Source organism: Cydia strobilella, chromosome 14 (genome assembly GCF_947568885.1).
Source record: "Cydia strobilella chromosome 14, ilCydStro3.1, whole genome shotgun sequence".
In the NCBI taxonomy this organism is placed as follows: Eukaryota; Metazoa; Arthropoda; class Insecta; order Lepidoptera; family Tortricidae; genus Cydia; species Cydia strobilella.
Genome location: NC_086054.1, coordinates 13951965 through 13974637, shown reverse-complemented (window position 1 = coordinate 13974637; position 22673 = coordinate 13951965). Strand labels below are relative to the sequence as shown.

The 22673-nt window shown below is 37.8% G+C and overlaps 2 protein-coding genes and 1 non-coding gene across 5 annotated transcripts in view; all 3 read left to right on the top strand.

The window, feature by feature from the left end:
- Window positions 1-178, top strand: part of LOC134747167 (uncharacterized) — a 51885-nt gene extending 51707 nt beyond the window's left edge. Inside the window, exon 5 of the mRNA XM_063681746.1 lies at window positions 161-178. The gene's annotated coding sequence lies outside the window, so the exon portion shown is untranslated. The remainder of the gene's footprint in view (window positions 1-160) is intronic.
- The window catches only part of LOC134747271 (torso-like protein), a 66829-nt gene extending 44404 nt beyond the window's left edge, over window positions 1-22425 (top strand). The window contains exons 2-8 of one of the 3 annotated variants that reach the window (XM_063681891.1): window positions 13506-13624; window positions 13793-14017; window positions 15925-16047; window positions 16634-16808; window positions 18432-18566; window positions 20691-20825; window positions 22033-22425. In XM_063681891.1, the coding sequence (XP_063537961.1) occupies window positions 13527-13624; window positions 13793-14017; window positions 15925-16047; window positions 16634-16808; window positions 18432-18566; window positions 20691-20825; window positions 22033-22293 (1152 nt within the window). In that variant the 5' untranslated portion in view covers window positions 13506-13526 and the 3' untranslated portion in view covers window positions 22294-22425. The remainder of the gene's footprint in view (window positions 1-13505; window positions 13625-13792; window positions 14018-15924; window positions 16048-16633; window positions 16809-18431; window positions 18567-20690; window positions 20826-22032) is intronic. The other 2 variants (XM_063681890.1, XM_063681889.1) reach the window with 2 other exon arrangements.
- Window positions 12384-12498, top strand: Trnal-caa (transfer RNA leucine (anticodon CAA)). Its single transcript has 2 exons — window positions 12384-12421; window positions 12454-12498. It is a non-coding gene; the product is annotated as a tRNA-Leu (tRNA).
- Window positions 22426-22673: the final 248 nt, after the last annotated feature.

Sequence of the window (22673 nt, the reverse complement as noted above, 5' to 3'; positions counted from 1 at the left end):
TTGTTTATGCTTCTGAGTACAGTGAGTACTGATCTTAATGCGTTCCTGCTAATGCATTATGCTTTCGAGTGCTCTTGAGATTCCCCTTACTTAAAAGGGCACAAGTTCTATGGTGAGCTATGGCGGTTACGCCCTTTAAAATGAAGAAGCTATGATTGAGGTTAATTAGATTATTAAAGTTTGATTGCCATTTGCTTAAACTGCGATTGGGTTGAGCACTCTGAGCGAATATTGTTACTTTTGGATAAAGTATGGTATTTTCGATATATTTCAAGTATTTACAAATTTGTAGGTATATATGTGTTTTGTATTGTATTGTAATTTTTATATATGCACCTGTATATACCTATATGTACTTACCTACTTTGAGTCATTTAAATAGCCTGGATAAAATCAAACAGTAGTTATAGTTATAGAAAGTTTGAAAGTATAGTTACATAACGGCGTTCCTAAATCAGGGCACCCTGCGCCCGCGCCTTCCTGCTGCACAACTTGTTGTGTTAACCTGTTTTAGTTGATTTTTAAACTTTCTGTGAACTTTCTTCATCTAAATATAAAACTAATTAGAAGAAGGAAGAAATTTACATACTCAGAACGCTCTATTACTTGTTTGTTAACCGAGTATATTAAGTCACTGATAATCTTCACTTAGTTTGATGTCAACTAACATTTCGGGTACCTACTATGGTGAGGGTGAAAATAACGAAATTTCTTCATCTGCCTCTCTATCGCTCGAATATGCAAGAGCGATAGAGAGGCAGATAACGAAAATTCGATTTTCGTCAGTAGGGCCTCAGTGATCAGAATCGTGCGTCCTCTTGCGCCCAACCAAAAGAGTGCGTCAATTGCAATTTTTTTATATAGTTGGTCAATCTTGTCAGTAAATAAGAACAAAAAAAACTATACTCATCCTTTTCTTTCGGGTGCTAGTACTAGTGTAAGACAAAGATAGTATGATTCTGTCTATGTTTGAAATGAAACAGTCCTTTGACAAACTATAGATGTCTAACCGTCTACCGTTCATACACCGTTGATGGGCCTCCTCCTCCTCGAATCCCTGTAATCTCCTTCGAATCCTCGAGTTGTCCGTAAGTACAAACTTGTTATGTATGTTATTACTTATTAGCAGTGATAAAAGGAATACGTATAGACCGCGAGCCAGGAACAGATTTCCATGACCAATCGCCTCCCGGGCGATTACTCGTATAGTGGTTAAGGGCTATAAATGATAAACCCTCGTGGACGTCAGCTGCCGCTCCGTTGGTGGGTTGAGGAGTGGCAGCCACCGAATCACGTAAAAAAAAAGACATTTTGTCATCGCCTCCCGTTTGATACTTTGTCAGATGATAGTTTAGATGCTATTTTAAATAAAGAAAATATCATCTGACACAATATCAATCGGGAGGCGATGACTGAAAAAAAAATTCATCATCATTAACTGACGGTGTTTCCACCGCGATACAACCGGCTGACTATTTTTTTCAATCCCTGATAGCATCTAAACTATCATCTGACAAAGTGTCAGCCGGGAGGCGATGACTGACGATATACTCGTATGCTCCTGGCCCGCAGTCTAGTATCATTATTGAGAGTTGATTTAATCATTACACTGTGTACCGGAGAGCGCCCCGCGCCGGAGCAAACCGGCCGTAATCCAATTTGTTTCTCGAGGGCAAGGCTGGGTCAACTCGAGCGTCCTTTTGCAAGCACCATTGTCAACTCATTGTATCACAAGATATACTAGTACTATACATAGTAGTGTACGTAAGGGGTATAAAACTATGTATGGTGATATGGTCAGCATCAAAAGTAGCGGATCACCCAACACACCAAAATATCTCCACCCACGAATACTTTTTTTTTCTTTATTTACTTTGTAAATATGTTATTGACTTTTCTTTTGTGGTGCAATAAAGTGTATTTACTTACTTACTTACTTTTCCAAATAGTTATGCACATTATATAACGCGTTCAAAAGTATGTGCAATTGTTTTACATGTAGAGACAATGGACATCTTTCTATTTGTTAAGCTTATGGATGGTATAGAAAGGATGCCAATCTCTTATGGCAGAATTGTTGCAAAAGTGACCGCTTTCAGCTTTAAATAATAGTTCCTAATCTCTCCGGTGGCGCTAGTTAGGCTCTGGGACATGAGTATAACATGAACCATATAAGGCAACAAATAACCCGACCAAATTACGTAGGTTGTTTTCGGTAGTATTTTGGTGTATGGTGGCGCCGCCTAATTACTGTTTTTTGATGGACACTTTTCATATATAGAGATTTGACTCCTTTATATAGTCTCCATGGTTAAGCTATTACAATACTTTTGACGCATAGTCACTCTGATACGCGAACTGTAGAGATATATATATCTCTATTTTGAAAAGTAAATATTCCAGGGTGGCTTATACATTTGGCATGTCGTTTCATCCGCTACTTATAATGATGCTTACTCCAATCACAACTTTTTTACAGACAATTAATAAAATAATCTGACAAATAATTGCAAATAATTATAAAAGCTATAGTTATTTTATCGATGGATCTAATTCATGACCCAACCTCGTACCGATTACCCACTACAGTGTAGTTACCGACACGAGCTGTCATAATAATGCAGCTATAAAAAAACAAACTGCTTCTAAATCAGCTGGTTAGTCGCTTTTTGTGTTTACGGTTAGATAACGCGAATCGGACGGTAATTGTTTCTAAGTGGTTTAATAGGAAAGTTTATTACTGCTACTTTGTTGGTAAATGATTATCAATAAAGATTAATTCAAAAGATTATCTTTTTGGTATGAACCAACTTTTTGGTTGATTTGGTTGTAAAACCCAAATAACAGTGCTTTTTTTACAACATTTTGATTTCTTTAATGTAGGACTCAAATGAGGTATCTGCTTTCATTTAATACCCCACACGTGTATATGTGCAATACATAATGTGGGTGCAATACGCACTATATACAGTATTCGCAACGAGGCGGGAACCATTTTGATGACGTCAGTACTCAGTATTACTCTGCAAGAGTTGTGCCGTTCCCGGTAACATTCCCCATTTTATATGGGGAAATTTCTCGCTCGGTATCATTCCGCATACAAAATGGGGGCCGCCCGCAGTCTACCTGCGGCTGCGCAACTGTCTTGTTTTGGGGTCTCAAGACCACATCCAACAACATACTATCAAGCCAATTCGAGTTTTAGTTATTCGATCTGTTTCCGATATGATTTGTCAGTGTCAAAAGTGTCTTTTCTTCATCCAAAAACGTTACTTTTGACACTGACAGATCAGTATCATATCGGAAACAGATCGAATAACTAAAACTCGAATTGGTCTTTAGTTAAAAATTGGTAGCGACTATCGGCTTTGAACTATCTCTTCGATCGTTTCCCGTAAGGCATATGAATAGTATGACAACTAAACCGTATCCGCCAGGCCACGGCTTTTATGATAAAACTTTTATCCAGTGAAAGTCTTGGCACGTTGTCTTGGTTCTCTTTTTCCACTTGTCCTATGAGAATTGTCCCCGAGCGCAATTTAATCCCTTACCGAAGTCTTTTAAACAGTAAATCAAAGCAAGGACTTTTGACTAAAAACCGTATCCGCATTTAGCCTAGCCTGTCTTACTGAGCAACCATAAATGTTGGCCTTTATAAATGCTAGCATACACCAAATACCAAGGAACATGAATGACATCCGTTCAAGTACGAGGCAGAGGCACCCGATTGTAAACGGTTGCCCAACTTAACCAACCACTATGTTCATTCATTTTGCGACTGCCGTGCCGAGGCCCTTGACTCACATCTCGTTGCTGTTTGCATCTGGTTGCTGTTCCTGTTGGCTGGTTGTAATGACTATTAAATTAAAAACCCTACACATTATACCAAAAACATCCATTTTATACCAAAAATACTATTACATATAATCTTTACATAATTTTGGAAAAGAGCTGATACTCTTTAAACTGCTGGATCGATTTTTATCAAACAGCTAAGAACCACCGCAAGGAAACTCGCTTTCACGTAAAAAAACCCGCATCTGAATCGGTCCATACGTTTGCGAGCTACGGTGCCACAGACAGACAGACAGACATTGGCGTAACAGATAACACCCCTCTTTTTTGCGTCGGGGGTTAATAAAACGAAATGAATTCAGCATTTAATTTATAGTTTGTCAAAGGACTGTCTCATTTCAAACATTGACAGTGAGAATCTATCTTTGTCTTACACTAGTACTAGCACCCAAAAGCAAAGGATGAATATAGTATTTTTTGTTCTTATTTACTGACAATTTGGTTTGACCAACTTTATTTGTGACCCCTCTGATATTGCAGGTGTCCATGGGCGACGGTAATAACTTAACATCAGACGACTCGTCTGCTCGTTTGCCTCAGGGTATATCAAGCTTTACAAATGCCACTAAATAACTAAGTATGGACTAAACGAAGATCGACGATGGATATTTTCAAATGTCGTAAGGGACATACGGCCATATGTCCCTTACGATATTTGAAATTTCCATACCGTCGAAATGTATAGTGACAAAAGTTTAGAAAGGTATGTTGTGATGGTTTGGACACGTGCAATGAATAGGTGAAAGAAGGCTAATAAAGAAAGTGTATAAGGGAGAAGTGGAAGCGGGAGTTGGAAAGGGTAGACCTCAGCGGACTTTTTCTGATCAGATCGGGGAAATCCTGAAGAAAGGCCAGGTCAAAAGCACCCTAAACCGGCGAGCGTGTATGAGGAATATTATGAAAGTGAAGGAAGCGAAAGAGGTAGGATCGGTAGCAAGTGGAAATCCGTGGTCTCTGCCTCCCCTCCGGGAAATAGGCGTGATTATATGTATGTAATGTATGTATGAATGAATGTGTAACTCACGGCAACTGACGGCACGAGCGCGGCACCCGATTGTAATTATTGTAAACGGTTGCTATATTATCGTTGTTCATTCAGCTAGTAACTGTTAGCCTTGGCTTACATCTTGGATAACGTCGGTGGATCGTGCAAATCTTTGAAACAGGCAGATTTTTTTCGTCAGATTTTTGATAATGTTGGTAAGTTTTCTGGGCTGAATAAATACGATAGTCCAATTTGGGACTTGGAGTTACGTAAATACTGCACGTTTTTCGTAGGACAAAGACAACGACTTACATACAGTAAAGTTGCGCTTATATTTTACAGAATTACAGAATAGGGAACTATGTGTCGCTTAACTTCAAACTCGGGTAAATCCATTCGACCCTCTCAGCAAATATCTACCCTATTACCTTTTATTAATACCAAAATAGCATAATCTGACAGATGGATTTACCGTTGGAAGTTGAGCGACTGATATCATGGGCGTAGCCACGGTGGGGCAAGGTGGGGCAGTTGCCCCACCCTGATCTCTGACCGCTTCTGGTCTCTAACCAGAAAATTAAATATTAATTTAGGTAATTTAAAAATTACTCCGCGAATCGAGCGCGCATGCAGAGATCGTGTCTTTTATAGTTTTTTGTCTATTAGAGTTATTTGCGAATTCCGGACAAAGTTAAGGCCAGTCCAGACGGGAGCAATTTTTCGCCAATCTGATTAAATTGTCTGATGAAATCAGATGGTGCGGACACAAACGCCAATATGGCTCGCTGATTTCGACCACCGATTATGACCGATATTACTGAAAAAATTGAGGTGCATACACAAGAATACCAATTTATGACGCTAGTATTCGCGTTTGGGGGCATTTGTTCAATTTAGAACGCTCAAATATTTAAAAAATAAAAAATATTTAATCGATTAAAAAATGCCCCCCAAATATTAGCGTCACAAATTGGTTTTCCTGCGTCCGCACCCCATTTTATCGGTAATATCGGTCATAATCGGCAAGCCAAATTGGCGTTTGCATCCGCACGGCCTGATTTGACCGGACAATTTAATCAGATTAGGGAAAAATTGTCTCCGTCTGGACAGGCCTGAAGTTAGATTATTTACAGGCTTTTTTCTTCCTTGTTAGTACCTATTAATTATTAAATCTACCCTAGTCTTGTGCTATTCTCACAACTACAAGATAGTAAGGAAAAATGTTTTTCTGTTACTACTGCACTCAACCCCTGGTTTACCAATAAAAATAAACCAGGGTTCGAAACAAAACAGCCTACGTACACTAAAACTAATAATTGAAATACTCCGTAAAAGTATCGACTCGAAAAAAAAATCTTTCAATCGTAATATGATTTGCCTTATGGGAATATAAATAGTTCAGTTCCGGAAACCGCTTTCAACTTTTACTATGTTATTTAGTATTGGGTTTCCAAAACTGCCAGGAGACAGCGGTGCCGGCCATCTACTTCAGCGGAATGACTCCCGCCTCTTTGCGAATATTCCATATTGCTCCCAAACTGCATTGCACATACACATGTGGGGTATTAAATGAAAGCCAATTAAATATTCTATATTTAATTTCTACACTGTAGTAGTTTAAGAGCAATTTACAAAAGAAATGAAAAAGAAAAATTCGATTATTTGGGTTTTACAACCAAACCAAAAGTCGGACGTTAAAGCGATGTATTACAATATTAAAGATGTCTCAAGCCATACACAGATATCAAAAAATCAAAATCAGACCAAAAATGAAAAAAAAATTGTACCAAAATATAGGTATTTGCCAGAACAACTGCATTAAAGTATAAAAAAATCTAAATTGGTCATTTTCAAGTTTTGGAGACCCAATACCATGCCCAACAACATACTAAAAGTTGATGGCGGTTTCCGGATCTGAACTATCTCTTCGACCGTTTCCCATAAGGCATAGTACTATTTATCCGCTCCTCTTTCCCCTAACCCTCACTCTCCTGTAGATCGAAAACATTCGAGCTGTTTCAACCGTACCTGCCCCACTCCTTAAAAAATGCTGGCTACGCCCATGACTGATATAGTTCGCATTTTCTGTCAAAAAAACATTTATACGTCAGCGACGTCATAATGACGTATAAATGTTGTATAAATGTCATACATAATGCTGTTTTAAAAATCGAAATGCGGCTGGATGGTAATATTGGTAATGGTTGCCCAATTACGTGATTTATTCAGCGCAACGAATGCGAGCCTTGGCTCACTTCATGGTGCATCAGCAGTGGATCGTGTAAACGACTAAATGGCTTAATCATAGGTAAGCGGGACTTCGAGATAAGCGTGTACAATCTTACGCAGCGTACTGCGCGCGGCGCGACGCGGCGCGGGGTGAATCAATCCTTTGATACCTATAGAAGTGTCCTACGTGGGCGATCGATCTCGTTCGAACGCGAACGCCTTGGGCCCGCCGCTTCGCTTCGCGTTCGCGAGTGAGACGCAGCGTTAAAGCGACTATGGCATTATTCATACACGTCTGTCAAAATCTTATAACCAATTTGTGTCTATTACTAAGAAACTAAATTAAGAACGGGTTTCCTAACTTTTGCGAATAAATAGGTTAGGGTTTATTCAGGTCATTCTCTGAGAATATGTCTGCGGTTGCGTCTAATTGCCATGACTCTTTTCATAAATTTAGTATGAGTCGCGGCAATTATACCGCAGACATATCGACTACCGTAGGCTCAAAGGGCGTAAGGGACAAAATGGCGAAAATGTGTTATGAATGCAGTTATTCTCAGATTTTTTTTCTCTATCGAATGGTATATTTAACGTCTCGATAACTTGAAAAAAAGATGTCCGTTACGCCCTACGAAAAAATGGTGGTTGAACTCAATTTTCCAACGCATTTTGCAGTATCCACCACTTAAAAAATTGTCCTAAGACATTTGGGCGTAACTCCCAACTTCGTGTACGATACGCCCTTTTGCGTCGGAACTTATATTCAATGTGTGCTATTTTTTTGAACGTTACGGCCTAGGAATCACCGAAGGACTGACACAGACAGACAGACATTGGCGTCAAACTTGTATAAAAAACACCATTTTGCACCTGGGGTTGAGATTTGAGAATAAGACCTATGATAACATTTTTATTAGTAAATATTTATACTATCTATGTTTAGTTACAATAAAGTTTGTAAACGTTTAGTCGCGTTTCTATAATTAGATTTGTTGCTATCTGCAAGTAGGCCAAGGGCTGTGGTCACCGGCCATTCAGCATTCGAGTCAGTAATCTGTCGCCATTATTTACTCGCTGTTCAATCTGTGCCGGAACTAAACTTCTAAACAGTTATAAACTGAAATACACTGAAAACTTGACTGAAACAGTTTATTATCAAATACATCTTGATGGGATCTTCAGACATTTTAAGGCAGTTTGTCTATCTACGACCTAATTAAATTACCCTATAATTTAAATAATATATTGGAACTAAATATCTATCCGTGACATCAATCAAAATTTCTACCATAACAAATAATTTGCACAGAATATGTAGGTATACATATATATAATGAACAGACTTGGAGAAGAACAAAGGCGAATTTATTCCGAGTTAATAACGCGATTGATTGATAGAAAATCACGAATGATTGACAGAAATGCACGATAACTAACACGCCAATTCGAACATGCACCTGACATCAAAACGATATCATTTTTTAACCGACTTCAAGATTTCAAAGGAGGAGGTTGTCAATTCGGTTGTTTTTTTTTATGTTTGTTACTCCATAACTCCGTCATTTCTGGACCGATTTTAAAAAATATTTTTTTGATTATAAGTATATTCATACAGATTGGTCCCGTTTTTGTCAAAAAGCAGTTCTGATGATGGGATCCATGAGGAATCGAGGGAACTCCTCAAATATTAAAGGCATACATATAGTGATTTTAGTATTTTCATCAACAAATCAAGCACTTACATTTAAAAAGTGACATTTGATGAAGTGGAACTGCTGATGATTATCAGAATGGAACTCTTTAATGACGCAGTTTACGTTTGGCGATTTGTCCTCTTCTTTATGTTTGTTAAGCTACTTAAGTTTTTAAGAAACATTTTTGTCAAGTTCGAGTTCTGATGATGGGATCCATGAGGAATGAGGGAACTCCTCAAATGTGAAAGGCATACATATAGTGATTTTTGTATTTTTATCAACAAATCCAGCACTTCCATTTTAAAAAGTGACATTTGATGAAGTGGAACTGCTGATGATGATCAGAATGGAACTCTTTAATGACGCATAGTTTACGTTTGGCGATTTGTCCTCTTCTTTATGTTTATTAAGCTACTTAAGTTTTTAAGACATATTTTTGTCAAGCTCGAAATCTGATGATGAGACCTACGAGGAACCAAGGGAACTCCTCAAATGTGAAAGGCATACATATAGTGATTTTTGTATTTTCATCAACAAATCCAGCATTTACATTTAAAAAAGTGACATTATGAAGTGGAACTGCTGATGATGATCAGAATGGAACTCTTCAATGACACATAGTTCACGTTTGGCGATTTGTTTTCTTCCTTATGGACCCAGACCTAAACTTGGACCCGGACCCGGGTCTGAACATGGACCTTAACTCGGACCCGGACCGAACTCTGACCCAAACTTGGACCCGGACAGCCGGACACGGACCCGTACTCGGATCCGGACCCAGACCCGGACCCGGAAATGATACTAGAAAAGTGGGTTAGGTGGGTGGGTGGGTTTTGAACTGCGATTCTCAAAGAACAGAACTGCTATCAGAAAAGTAGGTTAGATTAGAACTGTGACCCTTACAGAAACGAAATGCTATCAGAAAAGTAGGTTAGGTTAGATTAGAACTGCGACCCTTACAAAAACGAAATGCTACTAAAAAAGTGGGTCATTTTACCTCCTTTTCTACATAATTAGGCAAAAGATGCTGTCCTTTTCATTTCATTGTCTGGAATCTAAGAGTGCACCATCAACAATAAGTGAACTTTCAGCGGCATCCCCCATTGAAGTCGGTTTTTTTTTAATTATAATCATATCAGTTAGGTAGCTGTTGTCATTGGCGCGTTCATTTCATGTTCTATCGCTTACTCATATCTAGCTAGTCAATGACAATGAAATTATACTTATCCCAGGCTAACTGGTACTGGTAATTATCAATAATCATCGATCGTCTGATTGCTTGGATTTTTAAACGATTTGGTTTCAATTTGGTTAGTTGCTACTTAGAGGATAATATATAACCTCTGTCGAAAATAGTCGGCCAATGGTCATGTACAATGTATGGACTGACGTTTATCTGACATGGCTATTTTTATGTTACGTACATTTGACGTTCCCCTCCCCCGAAAAATCGGCCTGCAGCTACTTTTTTGTACAGAAAATTACAGACAAGGCGTCTCCGTTTGGTTACCTATATCCTCTAAAAGTTGCTATCTGCATTGTAGGCCAAGGACTGTTCCAACGTTTATTTTTTAATGTTTTATCTGTGCCGGAACTAAAGTATTAGGATTGCCAAATATGCGAAATAAAATTTTGTGTCAATGTCAGACAACATATTGCTCTGCACCATAGACATAGTATATACAAGTAGTTATAGACGCGCCACCGAGTGACCGGGGGTAAGAGAAAGAATATTCATATAAAAATTAGGCAGCATAGGATTTTTTCTCTTTCACTCTTATTAATTTCGGTGTTTTGCCATCGCCTCCTACCTATGATGCTACCCGGTCGGTGATAAGGACAAAGCATGGCGCTATTTTCTCCTTCCTCTTATAGGAATCGCAATAAGACTATCTTTCTCTATCAAAGAGTGTCAGGCCCTTGCTCTGCACCGAGCAATGATTTAACTAAAGTATATAAATAAATAATAAGTAAATATTACACTATAATGCCAATTACCTGTAAGATATCACAATTAATCCACCTGTTTTATTATTATTTTACAGTTAGGTTCCTATTGCAAGCGTGAACACATGTTTTAACGATTATGTAATGTTTTAGATATCATAGCTATAAAACAATGTAACTAATAGAAAACCAATATATTATTCTACAAACGTTATATTTAAAGTAAGTGTATCGAGTGAGCGAGTCCGGCTCGCACTTAGCCAATTTATAATCAGATGACAATTTGATTGGTTCAAGTGAACAATCGATTCTGGCGCCGGTGGGGTTAGGTTGCATTTGTGCAGTTGCAACTGCTGTGTCCGGCTCAAATGTGTCGTATCAAACAAAAAGGGACCTGATGGTGCTCCCACACTGGCTGTTATATTAATATAGTAATGTGACAGGGACAGCATCATGATTAGTTGAAAACTCCGTATAAGATGAATACAGTCTAAGGAAAAAACGTGCCTCGGAAATCAAGAAAATTTGATTCTCGCACAGATGGCGCTACCACCAATACCAACCTTTGGCCTATTCTCGGCTAGATGGCGTTAACGGTTTCGTTTGTTATTTAACAATTTTAACACATATCAGTGTATCATGGGACAAATATATGTAGAAATAATAAATACAAATAAAAAAATCAATTATCCATATCTATATTTTTATATTTTTTTTTTTTTGATATTTTTAGTTTTAAAAATCGTGTGTCGATAGATGGCAGCAAATTTACTGTGACTACAAAATTTACTATGACAATACCCCTCTATCCTATAAATTCTCTTTGCTAATAAAATAGCAAAAATAAATAAACTTTAACACCTTCATTATGAAGTAAAAAGCTTCATTATGAAGTCTGCAAGTAGTTAAAGCATTTCCTACAGATTTTATCTCATGAAACCCGATTTAAAGTATTTCACTGTGGTCAAAATATTATGACGAAAATGTTTCGTTTGTGGTTTTGTTTAGTACACAGCAGAGCAGTATATTTTCGAACAAAAATATTCTATTGAATATTTTCACACTTAGTATTTCTAGTCCGTATGAAGCGTACACGGAAAGAACATGTCTAGTCACTTTTTTCGGAAAATGAGATTTTCATCTCAAAATGTAGAGCTCCTAATAAACTATTAGTTATGTCTTTTGGTACCACTGTATAATATTTGTAACACTTTATTTTTCGTTAAAAAAGACCGGGTCACGGAATTACCATACGTCCTGACATGGTTCCAAATTTTTTTTTTTTTTTTTTCAAAAAAGTATAACACATTTTTAACTTATACTAGGTTCGCCAAACTTGCGTTTAACGGCGAAATGATGCACTCATTTTCAATGTTAGTACCTTAATCTAAATTTAATGATTAACTTATCTTACTAAGGTTATTACATTTAAAACCGCGATTACTCAAAATGTTACTAAAGTGACTAGACATGTTCTTTCCGTGTACCCTTCATATCAGATAAACGTGATATGAGAACGAATTATAAAATTACATCATTCAATACAAACAGCAAAAAAGTTCAACGGCGCTACTCGACTAATCAGTTTCATATACTACTAACGCTACCTATCGCAACGACGTATAAACTAGTGCGCGCGAACGTGTTGGCTAATTTCGAGCTCTACTGCAACTGTCAGGATGGCCGAGCGGTCTAAGGCGCCAGACTCAAGGTTTACCTTGCCTGTTGTACGGGTATGAGCTGTTCTGGTCCTCTTTGAGGGCGTGGGTTCGAATCCCACTTCTGACAATACTTTTTACTTTTTTAATTTTTGTTTTTGCGTTTTATAATTATGTCCAGCTAGTTGCTTTTTAAATGGCATGATTTCTTATATTTGTATTATTTGGTTGTTTTTTTTTTCTGTTTCGAAATGTGTAAGTATATTCTTGTACTTTGTACATTTTTAAAGATATAATTTCTTGGCTATCCAGCATTGTTATCATCTTCTTTAATAAATTATTAGAGGTCCTAATATTCCTTTACGGAAACAGTCTATACTTAATACTGCAAACAGTACTAAATTACGAAACAAACTACCAAGGTCGCTGCCCCTTATTTTCAACCCCCTATGACGTAATCCTCGTATAGTGGTTAGTATCCCCGCCTGTCACGCGGGAGACCGGGGTTCGATTCCCCGCCGGAGGCAATTTTTCTTCATCAAATTTTTACAATAATGTCAGTTTAGTTGTAAAAATCATTAGGTATTTAAAAAACAAATAAATTAACCACTGAATATTTTGTTGTCGAATATTGTGGTTGTAATGTTTTTTCTCCATTAATTATGGCTTTTTATATCTGAAACATCAAGTAATTTCTACAATGCTTGCCTATGCCTCATAATAAGTAAGTACATAAAATAGGTTAGGCTATTTGAGATTTCTTAGGTATAACAATTTGAATAGATTATCTGTAATTTTGTACCTATTCGTGCAATAATAGCGCTTATGTAAAAACACACTCGAAGTAATATCTACCTACCTACAACTATATGGGTCATCTTTTAGGTACAGAACTTGTCACAATAAGGCCCACTTGCACCATTCTACTAACCCGTGGTTAAGCGGTTAAACCGTTAACCCAGTGTCAAATTGTATTTGTAACCATGGTAACTCCAGGTTTAACCGGTTAACCCCGGGTCAGTGGAATGGTGCAAGTGGGCCTAAGTGACCTAAGCCTTTTGCGTCTCACCTTACTACTTCAGGGGGCGTGATGTGACACAAACAATTATAATATGTACTGTTATTTGTTTTTTGCAGGCGGTCCCATCGTCGTGTGGCATGTTGCGGGGCCTCACCGCGCTGCTGGCGGTAGCCCTTTGCGCCGGCACGCTGGACTCCGAGCTCGGCGTCGGCAAGGCCATCAATATATTTATGAGGTAACCCACAATTATGAGGTAACGATAAATGAGGTAGGTATCGAACTTATGGCTAGCGGTCTTTTGCGCCGTCACGCTACTCCGAGTTCGGCGTCGGCAGGGCAGCCAATATATTATTTATAAGATTCAGCAAACTTCATAGATTGTCCTCAAAACGTCACGTTTCAGATATGGCTATCTCAGCATCTGCATGCGAGTGGTCCCCCGCAACGACACGGAAGGCTGGGTGTTCCGAGAGCCCACCGTCAGCGTGTTTCGAGATGTGGAGCGTCTGTCCGTGGCGCCGAAGCCGCGGCAGGCCAAGACGCTGTTCGACGGAGACTTCCATATGGAGTTCTGCGATAACCTGAAGCAGTTGCTGCAGGCGTACTTTAGGGATTTTAGCTTTGAGAGGTAAGGTTTAAGCATTTATGCATTAATATATATATATATATGCATTAATATATATATTTATTTTATTTTATTTTTGACTAATCTACCATTGCTCTCTTTTTTTTCAATTTAATCTCATTGACATTGTTTTAATATGATATTGTTTTAATGATTGCATGTTAGTAATTAGTAAATGTACCTTAATGTACCATTTTGTAAATATTTTGCATGTTGATGTTGTGTCGACTGAATACTGTTTCTAACTATTTTATAAGATCTAATTGTTACGTATTCAAGCAAATAAATATATTCTATTCTATTCTATAAATATTTTTTATCGTTGACATTTCTTCTTTGAAACCGCTAGCACTGTTGATGAACCGATACTTAACTGTATCATATTTATGATTTCGATGAGGTAAGTTAATTAGGTCCCAATTCACCCAGGTTTTCTCGAAGATTATCATTCACTTCACTGTGCACTGTGCACTGTTATTATTACACGCGCTGCACTTCTATGTCATGTCTCATCCTATTTATGAGGTAAACTATTGAGGTAACCATAACAACTAGCGGTTTGTTTCCTAACTAAGACTTCCTATTGAACCATCGTAAACACAGTTAAATTGACAATTCCTATACCTTATTGCAAACACATAAGGTTCACCGATGATCGTTAATAGTCTAGCTATTTATTAGAACATAGGAACACTAACTAGTATTATTTACTGTTGTTATTAATATCAAACAGGATTTAGTTATTTCATAAACATCTACGTACTGCTTTGTCGATTTATGTACAATATAGATTCTCGTTTATAACGCTTCCATAAGTCGTTGAAAGGAACTCATTATCATTACTAAATCGAATAAAAAACATTAGCGTCGATAAAATAGGAAATGCATAACGTCATTGTGCTTGTATATAACAAGTAAATTAAGCCCTTCTGGAACGAAGGTGAATGTTGTGAAAATGTAAACTGAATCAATCGATCCTTTTGTAATGATTGCTATTGATTTGTGTCGTTGTGAAATTCTGTGAATTCGGTTTGCAATTTTATTATGTTTGAGGTTGAAGGACCGTTGATTGCAGTTGATTTCAATGGATAGCAATGTTTCTCTTATAATAGGTCCCCGGGCAAGCTCGGTTTTCCATACAAACGTAGTCACACTCATTTTAAAACGAGTACCTAGTTTGCTCTGAAACTTTGTACTTACATTAGGATAAGGTATATGTCTGTAATTATTTTTATTTTAGTTATAAATAATGCGCGCTGGGTAAAATATAATATGTCGTAGGTAGGTGCTGAGAAATTCTGGAACGAGAGCGGAGGCGGAGGTTCGAACTCAAGACCTCAGTTTTGGAAGTAGCACAGCTTAGGTAATCGGCTGGTGCAGTAAATTAAAACGAGTCATTTTTCTTAGCATTTTCTCGGCTTTTTTGCCTTTCGGTTTTCAAACTTAGGGAATCTACTAAATACTAACAATACTTTATCGTTATGTTTTTTTAAGTATTACCTTAAAAAACCCCTGGTCCTGGCCCGCTGCGCTGGTGCTGGCTGGGTTCGAATCCCGGTAAGGGCATTTATTTGTGTGATGAGCACAGATATTTGTTCCTGAGTCATGGATGTTTTCTATGTATTTAAGTATTTATATATATCGTTGTTTGAGTACCCACAACACAAGCCTTCTTGAGCTTACCGTGGGACTTAGACAATTTGTGTAAGAATGTCCGTATAATATTTATTTATTTATATTAAATTTATTTATTTTATCACCTACTCATAGTGACAAGAGACCTCACCTAATTTGTACAAAAAATGTTTTGGATAAAAAATCAGCACCACAGCAGCAGCATTTCTTTGACTTTCTTCTGTGTAGTAATATTTATAGTGTCACAAATAAATTTAAATTTATATTGGTTCCAGGTTAGAGCGACCATGGCGAGCGTTCACAGCGGGCTGGCCGACGGACATCATGGCGAGGAACCTGGGTATCAACTCCTCTTTCATCACTGGCGACCACTGCTACGTGCTCGTCAGGGTCTCCAGGTACTAAGCTTGCCCCTTGTCTAAGTATCCTTTCAGTCCTAACTCCCAAAGTTAAGGTACTAAACAGGGTACGTAATACCATCATATTTAAGGCATCTATCCAATTTACGACAATTAGTTAGAAAAAAATCTTCAAAAGAGTTCTTGCCAACATCCATTACCTGTATCTACCTACATACTTTGGCGCAAAAATAGTCGACCGGAGTTTTTTTATACTTCGTTGGTGGCAAACAAGCATACGGCCCGCCTGATGCCGCAGTCTCCGTACCCTAGGATACTTGCAACTCCAAGTGTGACCTTACATCACTACATAGTATAAAACAAAGTCGCTTCCTGCTGTCTGTCCCTATGTATGCTTAGATCTTTAAAACTACGCAACGGATTTTGATGCGGTTTTTTTTAATAGATAGAGTGATTCAAGAGGAAGGTTTATATGTATAATACATCAGTATTGCACCCGTGCGAAGCCGTCGGGCTAGTTCTCTATAAAACACACATCACCACCGCCACCGCATGCTGAGATGGGGCCATTTCGTGACACTTTATTTTCACTATGTTCTTTTAATGTAATTCTATCATTTTCCAGATACCGAGAAACAGCCAAGTTAAGTGACCTACCCACCAACGTACCGGTCGAGGACGTGGTCTTCGACGCGATCCAGGACTCCACCATCGGGGACACGGTCTCCATCGCGGACTTCATCAGGAAATATGGCTCGCATTACATATCAAGCTACATAACGGGCAACTCGCTGTATCAGGTCTGATATCACTGATATTGATTATGATTACTAAAGACTTACCCCTTATTCATAAAACTTTACGGGCCTAATTTAGTTAAATTATGTTTTGTCCCTTTCTTACAAATAACATAAGTCAAAATGATAGATAAAGACAAACGATTCATAGCTAATTCAGGCCAGTAGCGCGTTTATGAATAACGCCATTAGAAAAAGGAATGAAAGACGTGTAAAAAAATGCAAAATTTTGTAGCTGAAGATTAAAGGATGACTTACACTAGACCGGGCCGGGTTAGGGTCGAGGCGTCCAACACGTCATTTTCTATGACGGCTGATCGGTGATCACGTGGTGCTTTCCATAGAAAACGAAGCTCCGGCCCGGCCCCGGTCCGGTCTAGCGTGAGTCATCCTTAAAACCATCTTCGACACCCATACTTTTTGGGATAGCTAGTGTCTAACGGTAATAACAACCTAATTCCTTTAGCGACATCTATTTGAGTTGACGGCCACAACATTTTGCAATCCTTAAACGCGTCTTTGCATTTTCGACCGAGTTTAATGCGGGCTCTTAAGGCTCCGGCAAGCTCGGCTCTCCATACAAACGTAGTTACGCTCTCATTTTAAAACGACTAGCTAGACTTAGTAGGTGCAGGTGCTTACAATAGGATAAGGTATATCTAGGTCTGAAATTAGTTTATGTAGCTTCAGATCATCATCATAATTTAAGAGCATGGCTCTTGTCGGTGGAGTATGCGCCAGTTTTCTCGGTCCTCGGCCAGGTTCTTTAGGTCCCTGTAAGACACGACATTTGCTTTCGCTTTCAGTTGTTGTGTGTAGCTTGCTCGTGGTTTTCCGCGGCCTCTTCTCGCTTCTATCTTGCCTTCTAATATAGTGTTAAAGAAAGTGTCGTGTCTTATCAAGTGACCTACCATTCTGCCTCGTCTATTTTCTATAGCTTCAGATACCATAGTAAAACAAAAATACAGCGATTTTTATTATATTTTCACAAAAGTCGACTGCCTGGCTTTATCAAAAAAATCCAAAGTGTAAGCTACAATTTGGAGGAATACTTAGTAGTACCTAACTATTTGGAGCATTTTCTAAGAAAAGGGACATTATTGTCGATGGCGCTTACGCCGCACAGCGTCGCGCGGCGTTGTATTTACATCGGAGCATCTTTTATTATGGCGTAAGCGCCATCGACAATAAGGTCCCTTTTTATAGAAAATACCACATTTTATGTCAATAAAACATACTTATACACGGAGGCTAAAAATTAAGTGCATTCCCGTTGCCAGGGAGGTTTTGGGATTATACTTAGCAACTTTTACAATGGGACCGACCCCGAAACTGCGAAAAAAAATTTGGCCGTTTCATACATTCTGGCTGGTCCATTTTCTATGGGAAGGTAAATTTTTTTTTCGCGATTTCGTGGTTGGTCCCATAGTAGAAGTTGCTCAGTATAATCCCAAAACCTCCCTGGCAACGGGAATACAATTTTTTAGCTACTCGTATAATCGTGTAGTGAGAAGTTCAAAGTATTCGCCATGAAGAAAATTACGGAACCAGTTTTTGTAATGCAAACTTGTATTTATAAAGTGTGCTTAATACTTTAGCTTCTCACCTTTTTATCACTATGCCCAGGTATTCGTGTTCTCACGGAGCGTGTACTCCCGTATCAAAGACCGTGTGAAGTCCAAAGGCGTCACTAACATCCCGCCGGCGGAGATCAACAATTTCTTCTCGCCGTTTTTTGCTGAACACATCGGCGCGGTCAAGGTTTGGACGGACGCTGTCACATGCACTTGAAATAATGGAAAATTCTATCGGACACTTTCTGAACTGTTCAGACTCAGTAGCGCCATCTGTGTGGCTGATAAGTAACAATGACCAGCAGCGCCATCGTGCGGCGAGTAGCAGAACTATTAGTACATCTGTTGATAGTTCCTACTGGTAGTATAAGATGGCGCTGTAGTTAATTTACTTGATTGATGGTGTCATCAGGGACCGGCCCGCTATCCCTTATCGGGGTTTTATAAGGGTATTGCATAAGGCTTAACTCACCATACCCTTTGCCAGACGAAACCCTTTGTTTTGCTTTTAAAAACCCTTATATAAAGCTACCACATTTGAGTAATCGGTAGCCCAAATACCCTTACAAAACCCTTATCATCCGCTCACCAACACCTTGCATATTGCTTATAAGGATTAGCCTTATAAAGGGCTTCACTTTTAGCATATAAGCGTGCTAATTTAAGTCGTTTACCTTGTTCATAAAGCACACATTACTTCGAATCCGAGCGATCGTCGGCGGCGACGGCGGCGTTCTTTGACTAGGCACGTATTTTCTTTCCTTTTCATACACTACCGTAGATATATACTAATCCTGTCTCTTTTACGCAAAGGGAAACCTTTATAAAAACCGCTTAAAGATAAGGGTAACCCTTATTAAGGGCTAGCCTTATTTTTGGTTAGCTTTTCGGTAAGGGTTAGTCAAAGGTAGGGGTATGAATGGGCTTGCAGTTCAAAAGGGAAAGTCTTTCAATGTGTTAGCCGTGTTTAAGTGTCGCCCATTGAAAGGGTTTTATCGCGGAAAGGGTTGTCCGGTCCCTGGGTGTCATACTAAGTTGGAAAAGCAACCTTTGGTGCTTTTATTTTAACAAAAGATAGATATAACTCCGTAATAGATGGATACAGTCTAAGGAAAAAACGTGCCTCTAAAATCACGAGAATTTGATTCTCGATCAGATGGCACCACTAGTTTTGGCCTACTCTCGTATAGATGGCGTTGACGGTTTCGTTTGTTATTTATTATTTTAACGCATATCAGTGAAAGAACATAGGCAAAATCATATAAAAATAATTAATGCAAATAAAAAAATCATTTATCCATATTTAAATATATTTTAACGTATTTTTATAAATCTTCATTTTTAGTTTTATGTCGATAGATGGCAGTGAATTTACAGTGGTTACAAAATTTACTATGACAGTACCGCTCTAGTATAAGTTACTCTATGATAATAGTTACGATAGAATTTTCCTTCAAGTGTTTTAAAATATGGATCATCATCATTTCTTTGATGCTTTCCATCATGAGCGTCATCAAAACTTCTTTTCCGTGTTCATCATTTTCTGACCATTTTCGAGCCTGGCCATTCAAATATTTCAAACTATATATCTACCCATCACATGCCACACCACTTTTACATTAAAGGACATTCATCATTACTTCTTACCATTGCAATCAGCAATTCATCGCAGCTCGCTTGCCGTTCTCGCCTCTCTGTATTCCTAATTAAAGGTAAAAATTAAATGAAAGAGGAAATATTACTCATATAAGCAATAAAAAAAACCGGCCAAGTGCGAGTCGGACTCGCGCACCGAGGGTTCCGTACTTGTTAGTATTTGTTGTTATAGCGGCAACAGAAATACATCATCTGTCAAAATTTCAACTGTTTAGCTATCACGGTCCATGAGATACAGCCTGGTGACAGACAGACGGACAGCGGAGTCTTAGTAATAGGGTCCCGTTTTTACCCTTTGGGTACGGAACCCTAAAAAGTATCAACCTAAATAAGAATCAAACCAAACCAAATAGGTAACTGTTTATTTTTGCTATCTTTTTTTTGCTATCTTACAGACAATAGTCGTCCCTATTTTTATTGTTTATGATTAAATTCGAATATTATTCTTAGGTAAAATTTGGTAAAAGTAATGAATGATGTAGTTGGATATAATATACCTATTACACAATACTTCGGCCTAAACTTAGTTATTTACAAACCAAAGAAACACGAAAAGAAGTTTCAGTCCAACTTTGCCCACTAACGGAGTACACGTTCCAAATTTGAAACTTTTATAAAATAAAAATCGTGAATCTTGTCTATGCTCTCACTCCAGGTGTTTGTGTTCTCTAGAACGGCATACTCTATGATAAAAGAGAGACTTAAACTCAAAGGCGTGGCGGATATCACTGCGAAGGAGCTTGAGGGCTACTTTTCGCCTTGGCATGCCAAGCATATTGGACAGATCAAGGTAACCGTCATCATTCGTCAGAGCTTGCAACTTTACCCACATTGTTTTTAAAATAAGGGTTGACGTAAAATTAACCAAAAATAACGCGGCAGTATTTTAACCCTCGCATTATAATTTATCTGTAAGGGCATGTAAACATATTTTCAAATAAAATAAATAAATAAAAATAATAATGGTATGTTGCATTTGACAAACAAGTAGAAATGAGAGTGACAAATGAGTTTTCCAATGTAACATACGGTTTATGTTTGGTGGAGTACCTACCGTTCAACTTCTTTTATCCAAATTCTAATAAGGAATAAATCCAATAACAACACTGCTAATTTTGAAGATTGTGTGTGTTTGTTTAGTAAATTATTCAGCTATCATACAAAATTTAGAAGTTGGCCTACATTTCAGAGTACTTACCTACATATGAAGCTTAGCTTATCGCCTACATGCAAACATCCGTTGGCAAAGTTGCTAGATCTCACGCCTGTTTTCATTTGTTTAATAGAATTCTGTTAGAAAAAGTATGTAGGCGTCAAGCATAATAACTGCTACGACAATGCTAGCATGAATTATGTTGTCTTGCTTGTTTCTTTCGAACCAGGAGAGAGGAAATTCTTATGTGTTATATATTTTGCTTTATCAGCCAGTTGGCTAAATCTGACCTATGAGAGAACTGAGTAATAAATTCTATCAAACAAATGAAACGACCAATCATATTTTCGGTTTGCATTTATCATTTACCTATCGTCATTGAAAAATGTGTCTTAATTTTTTTCATTGCCATTGACTAAACTAAGCATTATACTTTTTATTTATCTAATGAATTTATCTTATCATTCCATTGTTATCGACTCTTACATCTGCATTATTTTTTCGTCATTTATTGATGACGCATAATTATATATAATTGAACTTAGATAGATGACGCAACTTTGCCCAGTAAGTAATCGTGTTTAAAATTCTAAAAAGACTGAATATTATGATTATGAATATAATATCACTTAAATATTCCTTGATGTTTATGTTTTATATTGATAAAAGAAACCTAAGGGCTTTGTTTAGGTACCTAATCGTTCTTCAAAATAAAAAGTTTATCCCATGCGAAAGTTTTAGCAAAAGTAAATTTAAACAAAACTATATAGTCGGGAAATAGGCGTGATTATATGTATGTATGTATGTATGTATATAGTTTAAATTCGAAAACTTATTTTTCCAGGTGGCCAGCGGCAACAAAACAGTTGAAAACTGGGCCATGAAGCGCCTCCGGGTGCACTACTACATATTCTCGTACCCCAGTCTGCTCAAACTGCACGGCGAGCCGTCCCTCCTCCGCAACCTGGACTCGTTGCTGGGCAACGAGGCCTTATTGCAGTTGGAACTGAAGACGTTATCCCCTGCGTTCAAAGACGTCAGGAAGAAACGGTGGTTCGAGGAGGTCATAGACAATTATTTGAAATTGTGGGAGAGTAATATGTGATGAATGGTATTTTTAGGTTATTATAAAATATTGTTTGCAGTTAAAGTCGTTTAGTTTGGTTTGATTTTTGAAAAAGCCATTTATTCCTACGCACACATTATACTGAATGAATTACTATTTCGAGATACATATTTTCAACCTGAAATAAATGTCATAAACTAAGGCACAGGCACCTGCCGCGATAACAGAGGACGCTGGTTCGATTCCAGTTTATAATTTATATACCTACTTAGTAGGTGTGTGTGTAGGTAGTGTAGGTAGGTATTTTCTGAAAATAATTTAATTTCTTCTATTATTTTTGATACATATTTTTAATTTTATTTTTTTATCCTATTACATGTTATTTTTAATCATTAATATTTTTTGCCTTAGTGGCAGGT